At 37.8% G+C, this 20,125-nt stretch overlaps 1 protein-coding gene across 3 annotated transcripts in view; it reads right to left on the bottom strand.

Moving 5' to 3' along the window:
• Window positions 1–1,131: 1,131 nt before the first annotated feature.
• STAU2 (staufen double-stranded RNA binding protein 2) overlaps window positions 1,132–20,125 on the bottom strand; it is a 171,721-nt gene continuing 152,727 nt past the window's right edge. The window contains exons 14-15 of one of the 3 annotated variants that reach the window (XM_039379843.1): window positions 3,089–3,177; window positions 1,132–2,245 (exon numbers count right to left, since the gene is read on the bottom strand). In XM_039379843.1, coding sequence (XP_039235777.1) covers window positions 2,152–2,245; window positions 3,089–3,177 — 183 coding nt within the window. In that variant the 3' untranslated portion in view covers window positions 1,132–2,151. The remainder of the gene's footprint in view (window positions 2,246–3,088; window positions 3,178–20,125) is intronic. The other 2 variants (XM_039379845.1, XM_039379844.1) reach the window with 2 other exon arrangements.

Here is a 20,125-nt window from a genome sequence, read left to right on the forward strand (position 1 = left end):
CTGGTGCTCAATGCAGAGCCCACCTGTAACAAAGCAACTAATTTGAAGTTTACTGGGCACAGTTTTGTGTCTGTAGCTAGAGAATGGCACCCAGCATCAAGCTTCTGAGCAAACCAGTACAAAGGGCTCCTCTGTAGTGATGGGACAGGGAACACACCACAGTGGTTCTGTCAATGCCACGGAGACCACACTGCCAGTCTCCTTGTCACATTCTCCCCAGTAAGCCCAGCCTCTCACCCTTTGGACAGAGTTGTCAAGGAATGGCTTTGCCTCTTCCTTTTGTTCCTATTCTCCGTGGGAGGGGACAGTAATGCCTTTTGTATTCTGCATACTAGCAGGTACTGCTAAAACACAGACTGAGCCTGTTTCTGAGCTCTCTGATGAGGTGAAACAGCAGAATTTCTTCTCCAGTTGCCAATTAGGCAGGTAACATATCCCTGAGAAAGATGGTGTGCAAGAGCTAATTATTTTTGTAGGCTGCTGCCTGAATAACTTGAGTCTGCCAGGTGCCAAATGGCTCTGGAAATCTCCCAGTTCTGTGGGAACTGAAAGGTTCAGCTTGTTCCTGACTCTTTTATGAAGTCAGACCCAAGAAAACTTCAAAATTCTAGTACAAAGGCTCCTTATCTGCTGGGGGTGAGAGTGAATCATACCCATGAGAAACATGAAGTGGAAAAAAGGAATCCATCCACTGATTCTGTGAGAACATGAGCCATGCTACCCTAAAAGCCTGTGCCAGAGGTGAATCAATGCCACCGTACCTTGCACTATTTCCTTACATTGCTGTTAGTCTACTTTCCTGCATGAGTCACTTGGGTTGTAATCCCTGGTTTACATGTTTCAGCAATCTTGAGCAATGTTGTTGTGACTGTTATGCAGCTGGGAGAAGCTTTATGTTTGTTGCATTAGGTCTGCATAAAATAAAGCATCCATATTTTGGATAAAAATTGACTTATATGCCAGCATGTCTGGTCTAACACAGTTTGCTGAAGGTGGTGGCATGATGAAAGGTAGGTTGAACCCTGACTTTGGTGTGGTAGCCAGTCATTTGTTAGTTTGTAATTGTTTTCTTTTCAATTCTTTCTCTTAGTTGTCTACATGTGAATGATAAAGAAAGAGAAGACACTGTCATTGTACACATGAACTGATGTGGTTTTACTGCATTTGGCCACACACTTAAAAGAAATATGCTGGTACAGAGCAACCGCAGGTCTTATCTCTGCTGCCACTCCTTTCACAAAAGAATGATCTTTACATCAACAGTATTCCATCCTTGGCATGGTAATGTTGCAGTCCTCCCTTTTGCTCTTGGTCTGAATGCAGAGATTAAAAACACTCAGTTGATGCAAACGGTAGGTTGATACAACACACAGAATGGGGTGTAGATGTGCTTCACACAACAGAGAGCAGAATCGAAGGGGAAAATGTTGCTTGGAGGCAAGACGCCTCTTTAATTGATTATGGCAAGGAAAATCAAATACCATGTCTGCTTTTTTCCTGTAGTATATCGAGACTGATCATAACTAACATCTGTTCATGTTAAGCAAATACTTGTCATGATTTAAACTTCTGTTTGCATACAACTCTGAGTAGTGCATCTTAAAGTCATACATATTCATATAGAATGAAGAATGCATAATGTCTGCATAAAAAGATAAGCTGTATGACTATATATGAAGACAACAACTACAATTCTCACAGCACTGTCATTGGTTAATTTTAAAATATTCAAGCATTATTTAAAAAACAGTAAGCTGAACTTAAAACTACACTACAAAAAATTGTATAACTGAACCAATGCTGACTTGTTTTCCTCAATATTAATCAATTTTAAAGTTTCTCTTTTTTTTTTCTAACACTTTTTTCTAATTAGTTGTTATTTTAACCTCCAGTAACACGATCAGACTTCTTCTGCCTCTGGGTAATTGAGTTATACTCTGATCTTGAGTTCTAAGGGAAATGTTCAATTTTATTTTTTTCCACAGTTGAATAAACAGTACCATGTATACTATCTCCTGTGTTAGAATAGTGTTGTCTTCACATAAGACTCAAATAATGGTATTAGTCATTCATTTCCTTGTACACATACACCCTATTGCGTGTTGACAGGTTTATAAGGATGCAGTGGCAGCCGTGGGTGCTGGGAAGCTCCTAGACGACAGCCTTTGAATCCTTGCAGTCCTGAGCAATGGTGCCTGAGTTAGTCTGTTTATTGTCTGCTTTCTCTCCCAGATGCTTGACTTGTCTGAAAGATTAATACATTAACAAGAGTGGTAAGGTTCAGGGTTGCACATCTTTAAGACATGTTTATTACCAGATGGCACATGAGATTCAAAGGTCACCATGGAAGGTAACATTTTAAAGTGAAACAACAATATTTATGTTCAAATACTATGCTGATGAGATCATATGGAAAAATGTTTCTGATTAAATTAGTTTATAAATAGCCACAATATATCTATTGAAAATTCCAAGTGCCACTTCTAGTCTTACTTCTTTTATTCTATTACTTCCTAATTTATTTAGTAACACAAGACTACCTTCTTACATAAACAGACTAGCAGCTGGAAGAAAAATCTTTACTGGATGGACAATCCCATTTTCTTAAATGAAAATCCAGTGTGAAACTTGCTTCTGTTGTTTACTACTTAAAGCCAATATTCCATATCACAGTTTTTTAAGACCTGAAAGAAATTTAAACTTTTAAATTCTCTGAGGTAAAATTCATCTAGCAGTCATAAGGACTTATTGGCAGACAGCTATCCTTATTTACAGGCAATATTATGTGCTACAACACATTTGACAAAAATCATGTTATGCTACTTACACAGAATCCATACAATGAAAAGAAAATCCTTTTCTTTAGCATTCATAGGAGGACTGACTGTCTCATAGCTCATTAGCAAACATTATCAGTAATGCTAAACTTGAAATCGTGTTTATCCTCTCAAATTGTCACAAACTGTATATAAATTCCAGAGGAAATAGTTTTGCACAGGTTTAAAGGGGCAACTAAGCTCTTAATTAACATTTCTTATCTACTATGCCACACAGGCATTAAAATGAAGAGGATTTAAATGGTACTTACTTTTCATGTGATCCGTTCTCAACTTTCATAGCCCCTTCCACTGGATCCAGTCCTTGTTCTGAAAACTGTTTCAAGGCACTTAACGCTGCCTAAAGAAAAAATGAGTTGTCAAAAAACCCACTGACACAACTGTATTAACACCAAATGAAGGAAGGTGTGTGTTTTGATAAACTAAATTTAATTAATTTCCTCTACATTGAAGCCATCTAGGCTGCAGAGCGAATAGAGTGGGTACTCAACCCAGCCTGTGCATGGGTTGAGGATATTTTCTTCTTCCTGAACATATGCGTGATTCCAATTTGTGTAAATTCAAGCTTCATCACCTACATAAAGAACATGATATACTTTCAGTTCTTGCCTTTCTGGCTCTCCAGAAAGCCTCTCCAGTTTCCCTATGTGCTTTCCTAGAACTCACACTTTCCAGAGCTCCTATGGACAAGCTCTTGTCTTGCAAATGTTTGCAGAAGGTATGAGCAATGGGAAGAGAGTCAGCAGGACACTACTAATACTCCAATATTGGGTCACTACTAATACTCCAATATTGGGTCTCAAACATTACAGCCTGATGTCTTATACATATGTAGTGATGTGTGCTGAACAGGGTGAGCCAATATGAAGTGATTATGAAGCATCAGCAATAGAAGAAGAATCAGTTTTTCTGTGCAAGTGTGTTCTTCATTGACCACCTTCTCTCTCATCTCCACGAGCCCTGCTTCTTCTTTCCCCTCTATCTCCTTCAGTAAAGGACAAATGATTGTTTTGTAATTAATTTAGCAGAGGTTGATTATGAAACTCTCTGACACTACATGGCTGACTTTGTAAAAACACGTAGCACAGTAAAACAGTTGAGATCAGTTCTGTCACAAAGGTGAAATGTAAAGCAGCACTGCAAAATGGATTTTGCATTTTAATCACTTCCACCTAAGATGCATTCAGAGCTAACAACAGGGGAAAGAAAAGGTAACTTTTTCACAGACATTGTGCCCTAAGGTAACACCTCAAGCAGTGGAATTGACTGCAGGCCCTGTGGTGCTGTTCTTCAAGGTGAAACAACAACTGTTGTTTAGAAAATTGGAAGTTGCTCTCTTCTTAATTGTTGGCATAGAAAGAATCCGTCTCTATCTTCATTTCCCTTAGAGAGGAGATACTCTTCCCAGAACAGGAGCTGCCATTGTAATGAACTACTGGATTTGCTTTTGTACTAATTCTTTGCCTGGATTCTCTCAACAACTCCTTCCCTTGAAAGGTATGTTTATACAACTTAAATATTATTAGACAATGTGTATTTTGGTGAGATGAATAGCAGCACAAAAATTGCCAGGCTGTCCTGAAGTAAAAGACCATGTGTCCCAGATTTGTCTATAGTAAAGAGTAGCTGCTAAAGCTTCAGAAGGCTGTACAAGGTACTGCCACCCATAGTGCATGAAGATAGAATTTTTCTAGTCTGTGAAATTTTATGGGGTTTGCCCTATCAAAAAAAACCCCAAACAAATGAAAAAAAAAAAAAGCTAAACATTTTATAAAGTCTCTTGGTAAACCTCAGATTATCACTGTTACTTACAATCCACTCTACCATGTGTTCTGGGTCCCCTGTATGACACAGCTAACCTGCTCTCTACTTGCTTCTTCTTCACATCCATTGCAATAATTTTCCCTTTCATCTTAAAACTTCTGCTGCCCTCATCTTTCTTTTGAATCTTTTTCTATGCAATGGCTAAAGGCTGAGCGTCAGCTTCACCTCAATATCAACTCCTCCCTTTACTGGATCTTTACTTTTATCACCCATTGAGTTCCACAGAGAGTGAATTCTCTCTTTCCTCATTTCTTCTGGTTTTCTTGGCATTTTGAAATATTTGCAAGACAAATATATCAAAATATAAGACAGCTCTTTCTCTACCACCTTATAGTGTCCCTTTTAGTTTCAGATGTGCATTCTCAAATCTTGTAAGATCTATAAGGTCTTTCCATCCTTGATCTTGACTGCACAGCAAAATCACTCTTCAATCCCAATAATTTCTGCAGTAGCAACAAGGGTTTTCATGTACTCTCCTCTCAACTTCTCTGTTCCAGTAATCCAACACATCTTCATCTCAGCTTCTCTCATCTCCTCTCCCTGGGGGCCTTTTCATCACAATGCAAGCTCTACTCATAATGTGAGGATGGGGAGTGATTTGGATTCCTGTGCTTCCTTGTACTTTAGTTAGCAACCATGAGAACCACACAATCCAATGGATAGAGACTGGCACCCGAGAATCTCCTGTCCTCTCATATTCATTTTTTCCCCGATGCTTATCAGCAAAACTATGAGAATCTCCTTCCTTCTCGTGTATGGTAAATCAAAACCCATTACCAGGTTGCACTGTAAGGAGAGAAGGAAGCTGGGATGCCTGCTCCTCCTACACATATGCTACCTCATATGTTTTTCAACCCACCTTGTTTACTTTTTAATATCCATTCTTAGCTTCCTGGTCTGATGTGTGAACTGTAAACTTGTTGTGGAAGAACTACGTGTTCAGCTTATTTGTTTGTACAGTGACTTGGATAAAAAGGCCCTGACCACAGCCGGTAAGAAGTAGAGCCAAGTAAAGTTTCATTCAAGCTTAAATCACAGATTGATCATATGATATGCAGAACAGTCTGGTCTTGAATAGGGGTAATTGAAATCCCCAAATCATCAAGAGATTAGTTAGACCAACCCAAACTTCCTAATTCTAGAATTGCTATGAGTATCTCTGTTACTACTGTTTTACTCACAGAAATAGCTATTTGCAAGGCATCCCACATAAATTACAGAGAAGCTTTCAGGGTTGCTTTCCAGCAAAATTGCTTTGGAACTTCCTGGAAGAATATTAGCCACTATGTCAATAGAAACAGATCAAGAGGGTCCCTCTCCTCTTCTAACACCAAGGGAAGAAGTACTACAATATAAAATAATGAACTCATTGCCAGTAAGCAGGGATCATTACTATACGGGTGTCAATAAAGTAAATATGGAACAATTAGAGGAAACATAAAATGAAAATACGTTTCGAGGTATGTAATGATAAGCATGTTTCATACCAACACAACTTCCAAATGCTAATGCCCGTAACATGGTGCAGTCTCATTTCTCCATCTCACCCTTCTTCAAGCCATGCCTTTCCCAAGCTGAAATGTGATATAAAAGGTAAGATCTCAGATCTATTTTATTTGTGAAACCAAATATCAGAGGGGACAAGCAGCAGGAAAGCAGTCCGGTACCTGTATTCTTGATCTCCCAACTACAGGCATCAGGGTGTTTGTGTGAGCACTGTTGAAGAGCCAACCCTTTACACCATCGCTCATTGTTAGGCTTCTCACCTTTGCTGCTTTCAAAGCCACCACTCTCTCCAAAACTTCGTGCTTCTCACTACTGAATCTCAACTCCCTGCATCTTCTGCCTCAGTCCCACGTCTTCCCCAGGCTACTCCAGTGCCCCTGGTCTCCCCCTCCTTACTACCCACCCCGGAGCGATGACTTCTTTTACAGCAGAGGCAATCACCTCTTCTTCAGAAATCTCTTCCTACCCAAGTCTCTGAGTTTTTTTCCTGTTGCTGAATGCTCTCCCACCCTGTTGCTCCTAGCTCCCAGAGCTAAACTTTTCTTCACAGGGTTCTCCCAACCTCCTACACCTTACAGTCCCTCTTTATCTTCTAATCTTTATCTTCTTTATCTCCTAATGTGTTCCAGGTTTATATGAGAATCTAATTTCTTTTTCATGGAACCATGTCTTACTCTCCATAAGATACCTGTGGGGGAAGCCTAACTACTTATAACCCAACATTTGCAACAAGATTTGAATTTTGGGAAAGTTTCTTCTCTTTTTAAAATGTCCATTCGTGGGATGTAACTGAAGGGTAGTACAGGAATGGTAGAGAGAGCCTTGCAGTGCACTAAAGACTCCCCCTTTTCTTTCTCCCATAGCCTGCTTATATTTGGAAGGATCAGCAAAGCTAAGAGAAGCATGTGAGTAAACAATACTTTGGATCTTAATAGATGTCTTTAATGTTTCTCCTCTCCTCGTCATGCCCCTAGACAGACATGAAGATGCTGGATTCAGGAAGGAAGCTGGTAGCTGAGAGGCTGTGACCTGAATAGTCAGCAGAGCGACACAGAGCTCAAGTAATCTGCAGTGAAGAAGAGTTACATGCAGACACCAGGCTAATTTAATCCATGATTCAATTCTATTAGTCCCAATAGATTTACACCACTTGGCTTAAATATAACTTATGAATGGCAGATAACTTGGATTAAATGAAAAGGAAAAAAAATAATGGAATATTCAACAGTGAATCTGGTGAACAATTTCCTCTTTTGAAGGCTCAACACTTCCTTCCATTGATATTTTTCTTACAATAGAGCATCTGCACAGATACAGAGAAATTTTTCTCTCCCCTGAAGATTTTACAATTGTTTTATGAGCAAAACCCCATAGGTTACAGAACAGATGTCCTTACACATTACTTGTATCACTTGTTTTCTGTGTAGCTACAACAGTGCCAAAAATATGATGCCAACAGGATGCACCGCACTGCTAGCTGTTTGTCTTGGCTGCCATTTCCATTATTAGTATGTGTGTGTATCAGGATGAGGATGGATGTTTCCAGTCATTTTTTAGCTTTCCTCAAGTCAATTGGCAATTAGTAAATAGCACTGAAACTTGTAAATATTCTTCCTGTTTCTCACTCTGGGGATTAAGTGTCTTATAATGACAGTCTAGTAACATTAGATCATTCTTTTAGTAAGAACAGCATACAGGCACTACACTAGCCCATGTGCATTTAAGATCACATCCTCATGATAAAATTTTCACGTGTTTATTTTAGCACAGTATGTGGTTTGTGTTTTTCCTCTTAAATCTATGTTACATTTCAGCTTATTCCATGAAGCTGAAAATTGTAAAAGTTTGTTGTCCTCCGTGGCCCTTCCAGTTGACTTTACCAAGGAGGTCTAAGACAATCCTAATAAACACACTGCTTGATACTGTTAGTTCACTGGTGATATGTCTCCTAACATTAGTTTTCTAAGTACATAAAAAACCATATTCAGCTTGGCCTTAATCAGTGTTTTCTGAAGACATAAAATTATAGGCAGAAACAGCAAGACTGAATTGTCAGGGTACAGAGAAAGTCATGAAGGACAAAATTTTACTGTCTTGAGTAGCTGGGTCTTAGTTCAGGACTAGGTTTGCAGAGTCAAATGACTCATTGTGGTGATATTGCCTATAGTCACATGCCATATACATAAACACGTCTCTGCCTGTTGCCCAAGTTTAAGCTTGAGAACATGTTTGCATACCAGGTTACCAGTGATAGACAGGTATAACTCTAGTCCTTGATTTCAGCTGCAAGTCAAAAGCCTGGACAAGAGCAGAGTTAATGCATGAACAAAACTGGTAACAAGTGTATTTACAAACAAACCAATATTCATTTGTTTTCTAAGTCAAGAGAAAAACTGTCCCCCAAATCAGTGAGTTTCTTCCCCTCTTCCTGACTATTGAGGCCTCAAAAGGCAATGTCAGCTGTGCAATAACATTGCAGCAAAGCTGTCTGCATCAGTAATGAGATGCACTTCATGACTTTTTAATATGTGGATTTAAATTTCACATTTAAAGGCTATTGAAAAAAACCCCAACAATATCATAGCTGTAGAGGTGAGTTTGCGGGCTCAGTGTCCCAAAACTGATCAACTATTTAAATTTGTATGTATTCAAAATTATTGTTCTCTGTGATTGTTTTTGATTTCTCTTGATGAAGAAAATTTTGACTAAGCTTCCACCCGGCTTTAACTTGACCACACTTGATGCATACAGAAATGCACAAAAGAAAGATATATTTCTTTGTGTAGACTTATATACATACACACAAAGTAGCTAAAATTTGACTCCTTAACATCTACTTAATTCTCTTGGATTTATCAGGTTGGCTACATACAAGCTAAACAAAAACTATATATTGCAAGCAAATCCCTTTTCCCCACAGCTTCTGTTGTAAATGAATTTACTATATTGCAAGCAATAACTTCTGCTAGGATTTTTCACCACTTTCTTCAATCTGGTGAAAATGTGCTGTTCTCTCCAGTTGATTAGATTTCATGTGAACCGATGTTAACATCTGTTTGAAAATTCAGTTCAGAAAGACTTTTCACAGCGCACAGTGTAAACCTTAATTAAATGACTTTAAGCTCTTTCCTCACACATCTTATGATATGCATGAAAAACACAAGGTTATAATCTGATTAACTCATGTAGTTTACATGGAAATAGCGTTTTCCAAGCCGATTAATCTCTGCACAAAGGCATAGTCACCTGATAGGCACAAGAGTTAAGGCTACTGATTGCACCTGTTGAGAGAAAGAGCTTGGAGGATAGGAGGAGTACATTAACTTCAAGCAAAGAATGATGATTCAGAGATGTAACTTCAACAAGTCCCACATAGTAGTTAATGCTGCCCCCAGGCAACTCATGCAGCCAGAATTTAAATGACACACAATCCATGTACTGCCTGACCTTGCAGCTTTCGGGGGTAATCCTAAAGAGAGCATTAACTGTTCTTGAATAGTTTTTCCAATATATTAAGCAGAGCTTTTATCAACAACACCATGCATGTCACCATCTTCTACCTAGTTTTACTGCACATGTGTACTCATTCCTCCATACCTCTTAATATTCCGAGAAGTGAATGGAGTGAAGTACACTATTCAACATGGAATTTTATTTCCATAGGTTTTGATCCTCAACTTAAGTTCATCTACTTTATCTGCTTAAGTAAAGGGTAGGTCTCTAACAGTAGAGAGAGTCAATTGGGCATGCCTTATTTTCACATGTGAACCACCACACTAAAGATCTGACCACCACTCTTGGGACTATGCAATAATTCCAGGAGTAATTAATGGCAATGCATTCTCTCAAAGCCCAATAAAGAGCTGCATAATCATTTGGGGTGAGACAGTTCTATTGCTTTAAAGGTGATACAATTTTTTCCAGTCACAAAGAGAGAAAAACATGCTGAAAAGCACCTAAATTTAAAAATAATTAAAAGGTATGCTTTTGTATGAAGAGGGTTTCATAAATAATATTGAAAGTCAAAACATAATTAAGTTTACACTAGTATAAGAGATTAATCTGGTAAAGAGAGGCTAGTCTAATTGCCAAGTTTAGGTTGTATTCTTACTTGTGGATGGGAATAAGAGAAGAGAGTATTGCTAAAAGATCTAGATGGGACTTGGACTGTATGGGGCTGGTCTTAAATCTGTGTCTTCTCAGACTCCTCCCACACACATATTCTCAGCTGCGAGGTGCAACATACTCAAGTGCTACCAAGACTTTTGCCTGCATGGCAATCTATGCTGGAAAACAGTAAGTTGGTACTTCTTCATGAACATCTCAAAAGAGCTTTCAGGTTTAATGCCAGTATCTGCTCAGGTATGTCTACATCCTCTAATGCTGAAGTGAGGTGTGAAAATTTGAACACAGCACCAACAGTTAAAATAAATCTTAAACAAGGCTCTTTTCTCAGATAATTTCAGTATTTTTTCAGTGTATGTTCTATAGTTTTTGTCTAGAAATCCAGAAGTTCTTTTAAAGTAAATTTATTTCTAAATTTAAAACTTCATATATTTTCTTCAGTTGCTGCAATTTCAAGAACGAATACAGAAAGAATCATGCATCATTGCAGCTTACTTACGAACATGAAGAAAAATATTATAAAATTAAATTTCCAAGCATTTACACTACATATATACAACAGAATTTCACCAGACAGCAATTAATCTTAATCTTGCTTCTAATTTTATATCCTTAGACAAAAAGTACTATAATACTAACTTTCATTAGTTAGAGAGAGATAGATATCTAAGTAATATAGGTGCTTTCAATAATTAGAGACTTCCAAATGAGAGCATTTAGATGGCCAATTATTGTATAGGTTTAAATCATGCCATTGAGACAACACTCAAGCATGATTGAGAAGCTGCAGACAAAAAATTATAGGAGATTTTAAGAAACATGGCTTTAAATGTAAAACTGAAAACAGCAGAATGTATATCCTCAGGCAAAATCCTGCACCAGCACTGAAGAAAGGCCATGAATCACTCTCTCATCACTGATGGCTGGAAAATATCCTTGTCAGCTGTGTTCTCAGAACAATTTGGTTTATTTAATTATTTATTTGTAGGCATTTCTCCACATCACTGCAATAGATTTGCAAGTCTGCTGTCATTAACCCTATATGTATTGCAGGAGATTTTCACCTCTTCATTTTAAAAAGGTGTATTGAGGTTCTCAACTGTGTGAGTTCATGGTGACTTCTAAAATATGCTGCAATATACAATCTGCTTCATTTGTCTGACCTCCACAGTTCCATCCTGCTTTTGACATCACTGCCATTGCCTTCATTGCATAGGTAGCAGAACATAAATGAAGCAAAGACCATGTTATTCCCAACAAGGGAATGGTCCCTGACCCACATAGTAGTGTAGATGTAGCTAGATCTCTTTAAACAAAATTAATGAGCTCTAAACTGAGCTGTATTTAAACAAGATATAAGTATTTATTCTGTTATTTACATGGTTTTCTTAGGCAAATGCTCGTGCAGTGTGGTCAAAAAAAAGGGATATTAAAAGATTCATGCATTCATGGAGATCCATACCAAAATTAGTATACAATAATGTTCAAACTATTAATTATTACTCAATGCTTATATCAACATGATTACTTTTTCACTTAGTAAACTGAACTTGTAAAACACACTCACTAATATTTAAATACTTTTTGCCTCTCCTTGCAAATATCCTCTTCTTTGTGAGACAAAATGTCACTAAGGAACAGAGGTAGTGTTATTATTCCTGTTTTTAAAGTGAAGGAAACTGAAGTGAAGAGAGAGTGCATAAGCACATAAAGGGCTGGCTCAAGGTCAGGCAATAAAAGTAAGAATCAGTTTCAGTAGTTTACATGCATTTTGTCATAGCTCAACACAGAAAGAGGGAGATTCTGAAAAAAGGTATTTAACAATAGAAAATCAAAAAAGTCTACACCGCAGCCATTTAATTCAAATGCCTCATGCCTGTCGCTATCACCCATCCAGCTATCATCTTCCCAATAATATTAGGCACTTTCCATGAAATAGTGGAGAAAAGGACTCCCTTTAGGAGAAGTGGACAGGTAAGAGCCTCTCACATATTTGATTTTCTGGAATATTGTAAAGACTACTTCCCGCTTCCCCCAATATTTAACAGAACTACCATTTTTTTCTTTAAACTTCACATGTTTTTATGTATAAAGACCATATACTTTGATTTAGACATGGGAGCAATTTCCTATATATATCAGATTCCTTTGTTTTATCAATTTCTGAATGAAAGAATATTCGTTCTCTCATACTGAGACCATCACCTTAAATTCTAAGTGCGTGTCAGTCTAAACATGACTAGAAACTTTGGTTTGAAGACAAAAGCAATAGATTTCACTTAATGCAAAGCACTGCCCATTGGCTTCTTGAAGCAGCACATTGTAGCTGGAACAATGAGGGAGTTTAGGACGGTAGATTCTTGCATGACCACATCTGTAATGAAGATCATGTACTAAATTGTATCCTATCTCTGCTTCTGTGTAACTCTACTCCTGTGGCCCTCATATTGCCATTCAGAGAAGGATAATTCCAGAGCCCTAATGACCAATTCCCTTCTTCATTCTCCAAGTCTCATTTTACAAGCATGCATGTACATCCAACAAAGTACCAAATCTAGATTGACAGCTAAAAGCATTATATTTAGCATATATGATATGTACTTAGAAATTTGAGTGTTTCCAAAAGGAAAAAGTTTTTGATTCTGATCTCAGAGTATTTTTACACTGCATTAACTGGTATTTTTCTCCTAATTGAAGTTGATTTAAGTGTTATCAGAGTCAGGCCCAAGAGTTACAAGACAAACTTTTCATCTGAAGTAGTTTGTAATGTAATTTTGTCCTTGCTAACTGTTGATGGCTTGTCCTCATCCCATTTCAACCTACAACCATCAGCTCCTTTAATGGAAGTGTCTATAAAGATCTTCTCTAAAATATGCTTTTGCAGCACACTTAATGTCTTTTAATGTCTTTCCAATTAAATCCAGATGTGAAAAGCTTAAGGAACAGTTCTCAGGACTGAAAAAGATGACATAAATCTTGCAGCTGACAGAGATCCCACTGAGCTCAGTTGGGGAAATTCACAGAGGACTTCTTGTGGGCCAGAAAAGCTGCTGGGTATAAAGACAGATGTGTATACTCCTATTAAAAAAATTTAAATAAAAACTGACTCCTACAATGAGGTATCCACAATTATCAGGGACATTACTAACTCAATCCCTCAATGTGCTGAGCACATCCTGTGCGGTACAGATTTCCCTCATCTTTTCGGGAAGTTTATCAGAGTTGAAGGGGGTCACATCTGTCTGGGAAAGAGCCCTTCACCTTTCAGGACTGCACCTCTTAAACCAGTGTATGGCCTGATACTGGAAAACACTATCTGCCTTACTCTTGTTCTGCTATCAACAGGGAGATAATGTACTCGGCAAAGCCAGACTGCATTTCTGTCCTCTTTCCTTTACCTCCTCCATAATCAAGTCAGCAGATTAAATTGTGGTTTCATTACAGAAGAGTCCCCAAATGTGCTATTAATTAAAAATTCTTACCAATCTGATGGGAAGTTGGGCATTCTTAGTAGCTGACTACCACTGCTGGGCAAGTGCTGTTTGTCCAGATGTCAATTTGGCGTTTGTTTTGCTGTAATCACTTGTAAACCCTCAGGGTTTTTTTATTTAATTTTTTCATCTTAACAGCAGTGCATTATCTTATTTCGCCAATCCCAAATTAAATGTGGGCTCAGATAAAGCCACATCTTTCAGAGGGACAGGAATACACACACACACAGAGTTCGCATTAAAGAAAGTCTCTAGAAAACTGCCCAATGCTAACAACTTTAATATTTTCCTACCTTCCTGCTACTTACTTATTTTTGATATTAGTAAATTACCCAGACAGATCAATGATTTTTAAAGAGTTACATCCTTGTGAAGCAACAGAAACAAAAAAGGAAAAATGTTCCAGGATAGAAGAAAACCCCATTTGTAACTGAAGATTAAGTTTGGGTCCATGTTCATTAGTGACAGGGACTTCATTAGAGACATTTTGGATAGTATTATTTAATTTAACTGCATTTTTCTAATGCCCATAGGGAAGTTTTAACACAGTTGGTGTCATGAGTGAGTGTATGGAAACATGAAACTAAACACCTAAACTGAAGGATAATCTTATGTACTCAAGTACAACAAGAAGTGATCCAATGTGGGATCTGGACAATAGTGCAGATTTAACACTGAAAGCAGCAGGCTCCTAAATACACACACAAAAGCTCTTGAAGACAAAATTCCTCTGTTTCACAACTTGCTTTATTTTCCACAATGGCCAGCACTTTTCAGACTATCACTCCTGCAGGGTTGAAGGCTGGATCTGACTCCCACCAAAATCACTGCTTCATGACCATCACTCAGGAGACACTAGGAATGCCCTTCCCTTGGAATGAGCTGCTGCTGCCATAAGGATCCCACTCTTGGCTAGCTCAGGGAATGAGCTCAAATCTTTTGCACTTTGCTGCCAGGGACCACCAGGCCAGCTCTGATTTATGGCTTTTTCTTTGCAGTTTTATGATACAAGAATGTTCACTTGTAATTACAACAGCATTTGTTGGCTCCCTGCCTTCACTTGGGTATGCACAACACCATATCCTTCATTCCAGACTTTTTATGTCAGTACCCCAAATTTGAGAAGAAAAGTACAGCAGTATTACAAAGGTGCTGCAGACCTTGCTACTACTTAAAAAGGGGACTCATACATATTTTCTGGGAGACACGCATGACCAGCTGGATAAGACACTCAACTAGGAGTCCAGAGAAGAGCTGGTCAAAATCCTTCATCAGAAAAACACTAAATCAAGAAAAAACTTCTTATGAGAATGTATGACTTTTGAGAAAAGATTTTTTAGATCCAGGATAGACTCTCCAGTCAAAATATCACAGACAAGTGCAATACATAACCACTGTACTTGGTGTGGCACAGTCATATACTTCTTGATTCTTCCCCATGAAGAAAATTCAATAGGTCTCTAGTTTTTTTCAAAGTGAATGAAAATATTTGTACTCTTGATGTGTTTGTGGGATAAAAAATCTGCTTCAGTCAAAAGAAAGTGATCCTGCCATTAAGTTGCTGTATCACCTTGAAAAAACACTTAAGCTCAGTATTTTTCAGACATACACTTAGCTCGTGATTTTGAGATCATCCAGCACTACATTTCCATCGCTTGTGGTTTAAATTTGATTTTGGCATTTTCAGTAGAGGCATGACCTTCTTCAGGGAAAATTCCAGGTATTTTAGATACCATTTAATAGTTAACCGTCAAGCAATTTCCAAGTCTTTTAAACAAAGAATACTTCTGTGTTAGCTTACTTTATAGAGTCATATTTGTCCCTTTTTAAGTGGATGTGATTAGGAAGAAACACTAAGCTTAGATTTTTCTACTAAAGGAGAAAAGTTTAAAGCCAATAAACTGTATCTAGGATTTTAGCTGGGAGATGAAATAAAAGGCACATTTGTTCCTGGTCACTGAATTTTTAACCTGGGTCTGTTGCTCCTGCTGTTAAGCTCCTATACATTCCTTACTAGCCTGTAGCATCCAACAGTCCCTGGCAGTCCCCTCTCAGAGCCTGGCATTAGAGGTGAACTCCAAAATAAAACCACTGTTTGGGGAGAGCTAGTGTATGGAAAGCATCACTTATGTTCTGACAGAAGGTGGTAAATGAAAAGGTTAGTTTTTAAGAAGAGGACTTCTACAGAGTTTTAAAATTTTAGAATAGATGCATAAATTCCAACCTACCATTTGGACCTCAGAATTCTGGCACAATCTGAAAAACGTGGAAGACGCTGCTGAATTTGGTGGATAAAATGAAAGCTATACATTGTCTAGCTCCTTAGTACAGAAGACTAGAGGTTGAGCCTTATGCTTTGACTCAGCTTTCTATCCCAGGTATGAGAATACTTTTCAAGTGCCCCAAAGTTTGTCTTTATTGTACAGCAAGCAGGAAAGGAAACACTTTGGTTTTCTAGCAACAAAACAAATACTGTTTCTGTCCCTCCTATGCCTTTTCAAGCTTATATTCATATTTTTAATATTCTTTTTTCAAAGTAGAATATTTTAACCTGCCTTTTTGCAATACAGGAGCAATAACGCGACTTCACTGCTTCTCCTTTTACCTCAAAATCTTGTGAGGGTATTTGGGTATTTTCTTAAGGTGAAATAAAATAACCTGCCTTCAGTGGCTCATCACTCCAGTGATCAAGTTAAATGACAGCATTGCAGAAAAGTCTCATAATACGTATTTTCCCCCTGCCTAGTTCAGTGCTGCTATTTTACACACAAATTCAACCATTTCTTTAGCAAATGTGTCTTGAGGTGAAGGATTAGTCTTCATAAAAAATCATTTAAAAGCAGCTACCTTCCTGTGCATTTTGTGAAGTGGCAGATGTACTTTTTGTTGGATTATTTTGTATTTTCTATTGCTTGTACATCCCCTTTTTAATGGAAAGGCCAAATTTAACTTAAGATTCAGCTGCTGCTGCTGTTTGTATGGTGATACAAATAGGAACTGGCTGTGTGCATCTGGATTTGCTCTGCTACTATTTACTTCTGTCTGCTACTGTGGCACAGGCAGGAAAATAAAAAGAGTACTAACGATGTGGGATGGGATGGATCAGGCACTTTCAGTCATCTCCACAATTGCTGTCCTGTGTGCTTCTCTGGTAAGAATGGTATATGTTGGGTACTACGTAGCTCAAAAGTGCTTCAAGAGAGACAAGCAGGAACCAGATTTCCTCAAGAACTTTAACTTCTTGAATTCAGGAACCTCTCCAACTGGCAGCTCAGCAATGAAGATTAGACACTTCTTGACTCTGATTAACTGAGCTCTGCAACTATGGACCTGCTTTTACTCCATTTACAGTTACAGTCAAAAATACAGATATATCTCAAAAAACTTTACTGAACAGCTGACTTTTAGTCTGGAAGATCTGCTAACGGCTATTTTATCATTTCATCCTAGCATCTATTATTAAAATTCATTAACCACAGCTGTCAAAAAAAGCTTATTCAAAATCTTGCTAGTTACAAAATAACCTGTCAGGATTAGATTCAATAAAAAATTCAGGTGCTTACAAATTAGGCGCTGTAAGAGCAAAGTTTTAAATAGCACATCCTTGGAATAAAATCAAAGGTCTAAAGTTAAGTACTCAGTTTCTTTACTCAGCATTAAGAGCAGAGACAGGTTTCTCTGAAGAATGAGCTGAGAAACCTACATGTTGAGTATGGAGCTACCTGCAGGCTGTGAGGTACACCAAACCTAGAGGTGAACTCCTGGTTCTCTCTGGAGTTCAGCTGCAAAGCCAGGCAGAGACCTTGAAGCTTGGTCAGCTAGTGTCTACAAATACACAATCCTCTTCTCAAGACAGCTGGCTCTTCCAGCTCTCTGACAGGTCTGAGTAGAGCTCACTGTTTTCACTGAGAAGGTGACCACTGGAGAAGTGCATGGAGGTGAGACTCCCCTTTTTGTCAATGGCACAGATGTGAGCACTCTTGTCCAGGGTGTAAGAGATACAGATTTCATGTTTCTTAGCTTTAGGTCAACAAACTATACATCCTACCTCATAGGTGATGATCTAACCTCTAACTTTACAGATAGGGAAGATTCAGCTGTTGCAGAAAAAATAAGTCAACAAATATGGGTCAAAAAGAAGGAGCCTGACTCCATGGGATAATGATCACAGTAATTACTGGGCTGTTCTGAGGATCACCCCATGCTCCCTAGATAATTTCTGTTCTTTACCTAATTGATACCTTAACATTAAGTTCAGAAGCGACAAAAGCAGGAACTACAATCCAGTACTTCTGATTTTCAGTGGCTTCTTTAACCTGTAGTATGCAATAACATTCCTTCTCATTCTTTCTCTGAGCAATCCTGAGTATTTAAAATTTTTGTTATGTGGTGGCTCTGGTGATCTGCATTTAGACAGTCTCCTGTGACATGTAATTCTGAATACCTTAAGGCTGTGGAAGGAGCAGAGTCTGAGTTCACATTTCCTGAGTAAGTCTATGTTACTGTGAAAAGCATGGAAACCACTAGCAACTACTCCAACCACAGCCAAGAAGAAAAGCCTTCAGGATGCTGTTTCATTTAATATTGTTCTGTATGAGGCATGTTAATTAATATACAGCTATTTCTTAATAAAAGATTCTATTAAGATAAATAATAAAAATCCTTCACTATTCAAGCTCTCTTTATGCAAATGATTCCTATAAGACCACTCATGTATGCAAACCCTTTGAGAAGGTGCCAAGGATCAGGCTACGTACAATTTTACTGCACCATGATAGAGTAAAATTAAGTTAGTTAAAGTCAACACACTCAGAATAAAAGCAGAAATACTAATGTAACTTAAATGACAGAAGAGACTAAAACATTATGGCCAGGCTCAGCTCTAAGAATTTAATACTTTTAGCTGTCACATAAACAATACAATCAAAGCATGAAAACACTAGCTTTTTAAGGCTGCTACCAGAAACAGAGAAAAAACATTCATAACGTTATGCATATTACACAGTAATATTCCTCAAGGATGAATAAGACCTAACTGAAACCATGCTTGAGATAACTGCTATGCTATCAAGTTACAGTAAAGAGAAGAGGAGATCAGACTTATTCTTTCCTTCACAATGAAATCAGTATAAACAAATCATATAATGTTTGGACACCAAACTCCTGAAACAAAGAAATCTAGAAAATCTCTTAAAACCACCCACAGACTCCCCATGCTGGTCTGTGATTATACAACTGGAGAAGATCATCCAAACTGTGATGTAAACCAATGTCAGTCTGCAAGGGATAGTACTACAATGGGTCTAACAAAAAATAAAGCAAGTCCCTGGAAGAGCCACCAGTAAGAAATACTTTCATGCTTATCTAACCATTTTCCCTGTAAATGAGGAAAACTTTTTTAAAACTCAGAGAAAGAAGACAACTTAATAGCTACACTTAGGATACAAGAGACACACTCTCGTCTGTCTTTATTAGACTGCAAAACACAGCCAGTTAAATAAAAATGAGCCTGGGACCAACCAAAAAAGAAAAGACTTCTTAAAGCACTCCAATGCCTACTGCTCCTCTAGGAAATCCATTTTGTGCTCATTATTTGTTATGTGGAAATATTCACCCTTATTTTTAGAAACATATGCAAAACAGCATATCTTTTTTTGCTATGGACTACTCACAAAAAGAGATCAGATGCTGAAAATCTTTCAGTTCTACCAGGAAAATGCAGTGTTTCTGTAGACTGTATTTCTACCTCAGAACTGTAACTTTACTCCTTGCCTGTCAATTGGAAGCAAACTGTTCTAGATATTAAAAAATATGTGCCTGTCTAGAAGAGATGTGAAAAAGTCTGCCCACCTCTTCATCTATAGATATTGCCTCAACAGTGTAAACCTCTGTGTACCTCTTAGGTGAGGCTTCACAAGATTCAAGACACACAATATTAAGGATGCTAAAGCAGTGGACTTACCCAGTTGCCCTGAAGGTGGGGTCTATGACCTATCCATTTTTGCCCTGTTTCTACTCAATTTAAGATCACATAAGACTGAAAAGATGTTTTACTGAAATAAGGAGTTAATGGTATGATACAAGTTAATGATATGTTCCCCTTTGCAAATGCTGTGACATACCTTTCTTTCTAGATATGCCATAGAGGAATTTGATCATTCGAACACATTTATGATAGAAACTCACATCATTAAAATCAGCCTGCAAATTGGTTAATTTATATTTCCCTAACATTAATTTCATTCTTGTTTTTAAGCCACAATTGACTGAACTGTAACTTGGTATCAACAATGGGTATTAATCATAAAAAAGAAAACAAAAGAAGCAGTAATGAACTGACAA

The sequence above is a fragment of the Pipra filicauda genome, unplaced genomic scaffold, assembly GCF_003945595.2.
Source record: "Pipra filicauda isolate LSUMZ 115617 unplaced genomic scaffold, ASM394559v2 scaffold177_size2800117_pilon, whole genome shotgun sequence".
NCBI lineage: Eukaryota > Metazoa > Chordata > Aves > Passeriformes > Pipridae > Pipra > Pipra filicauda.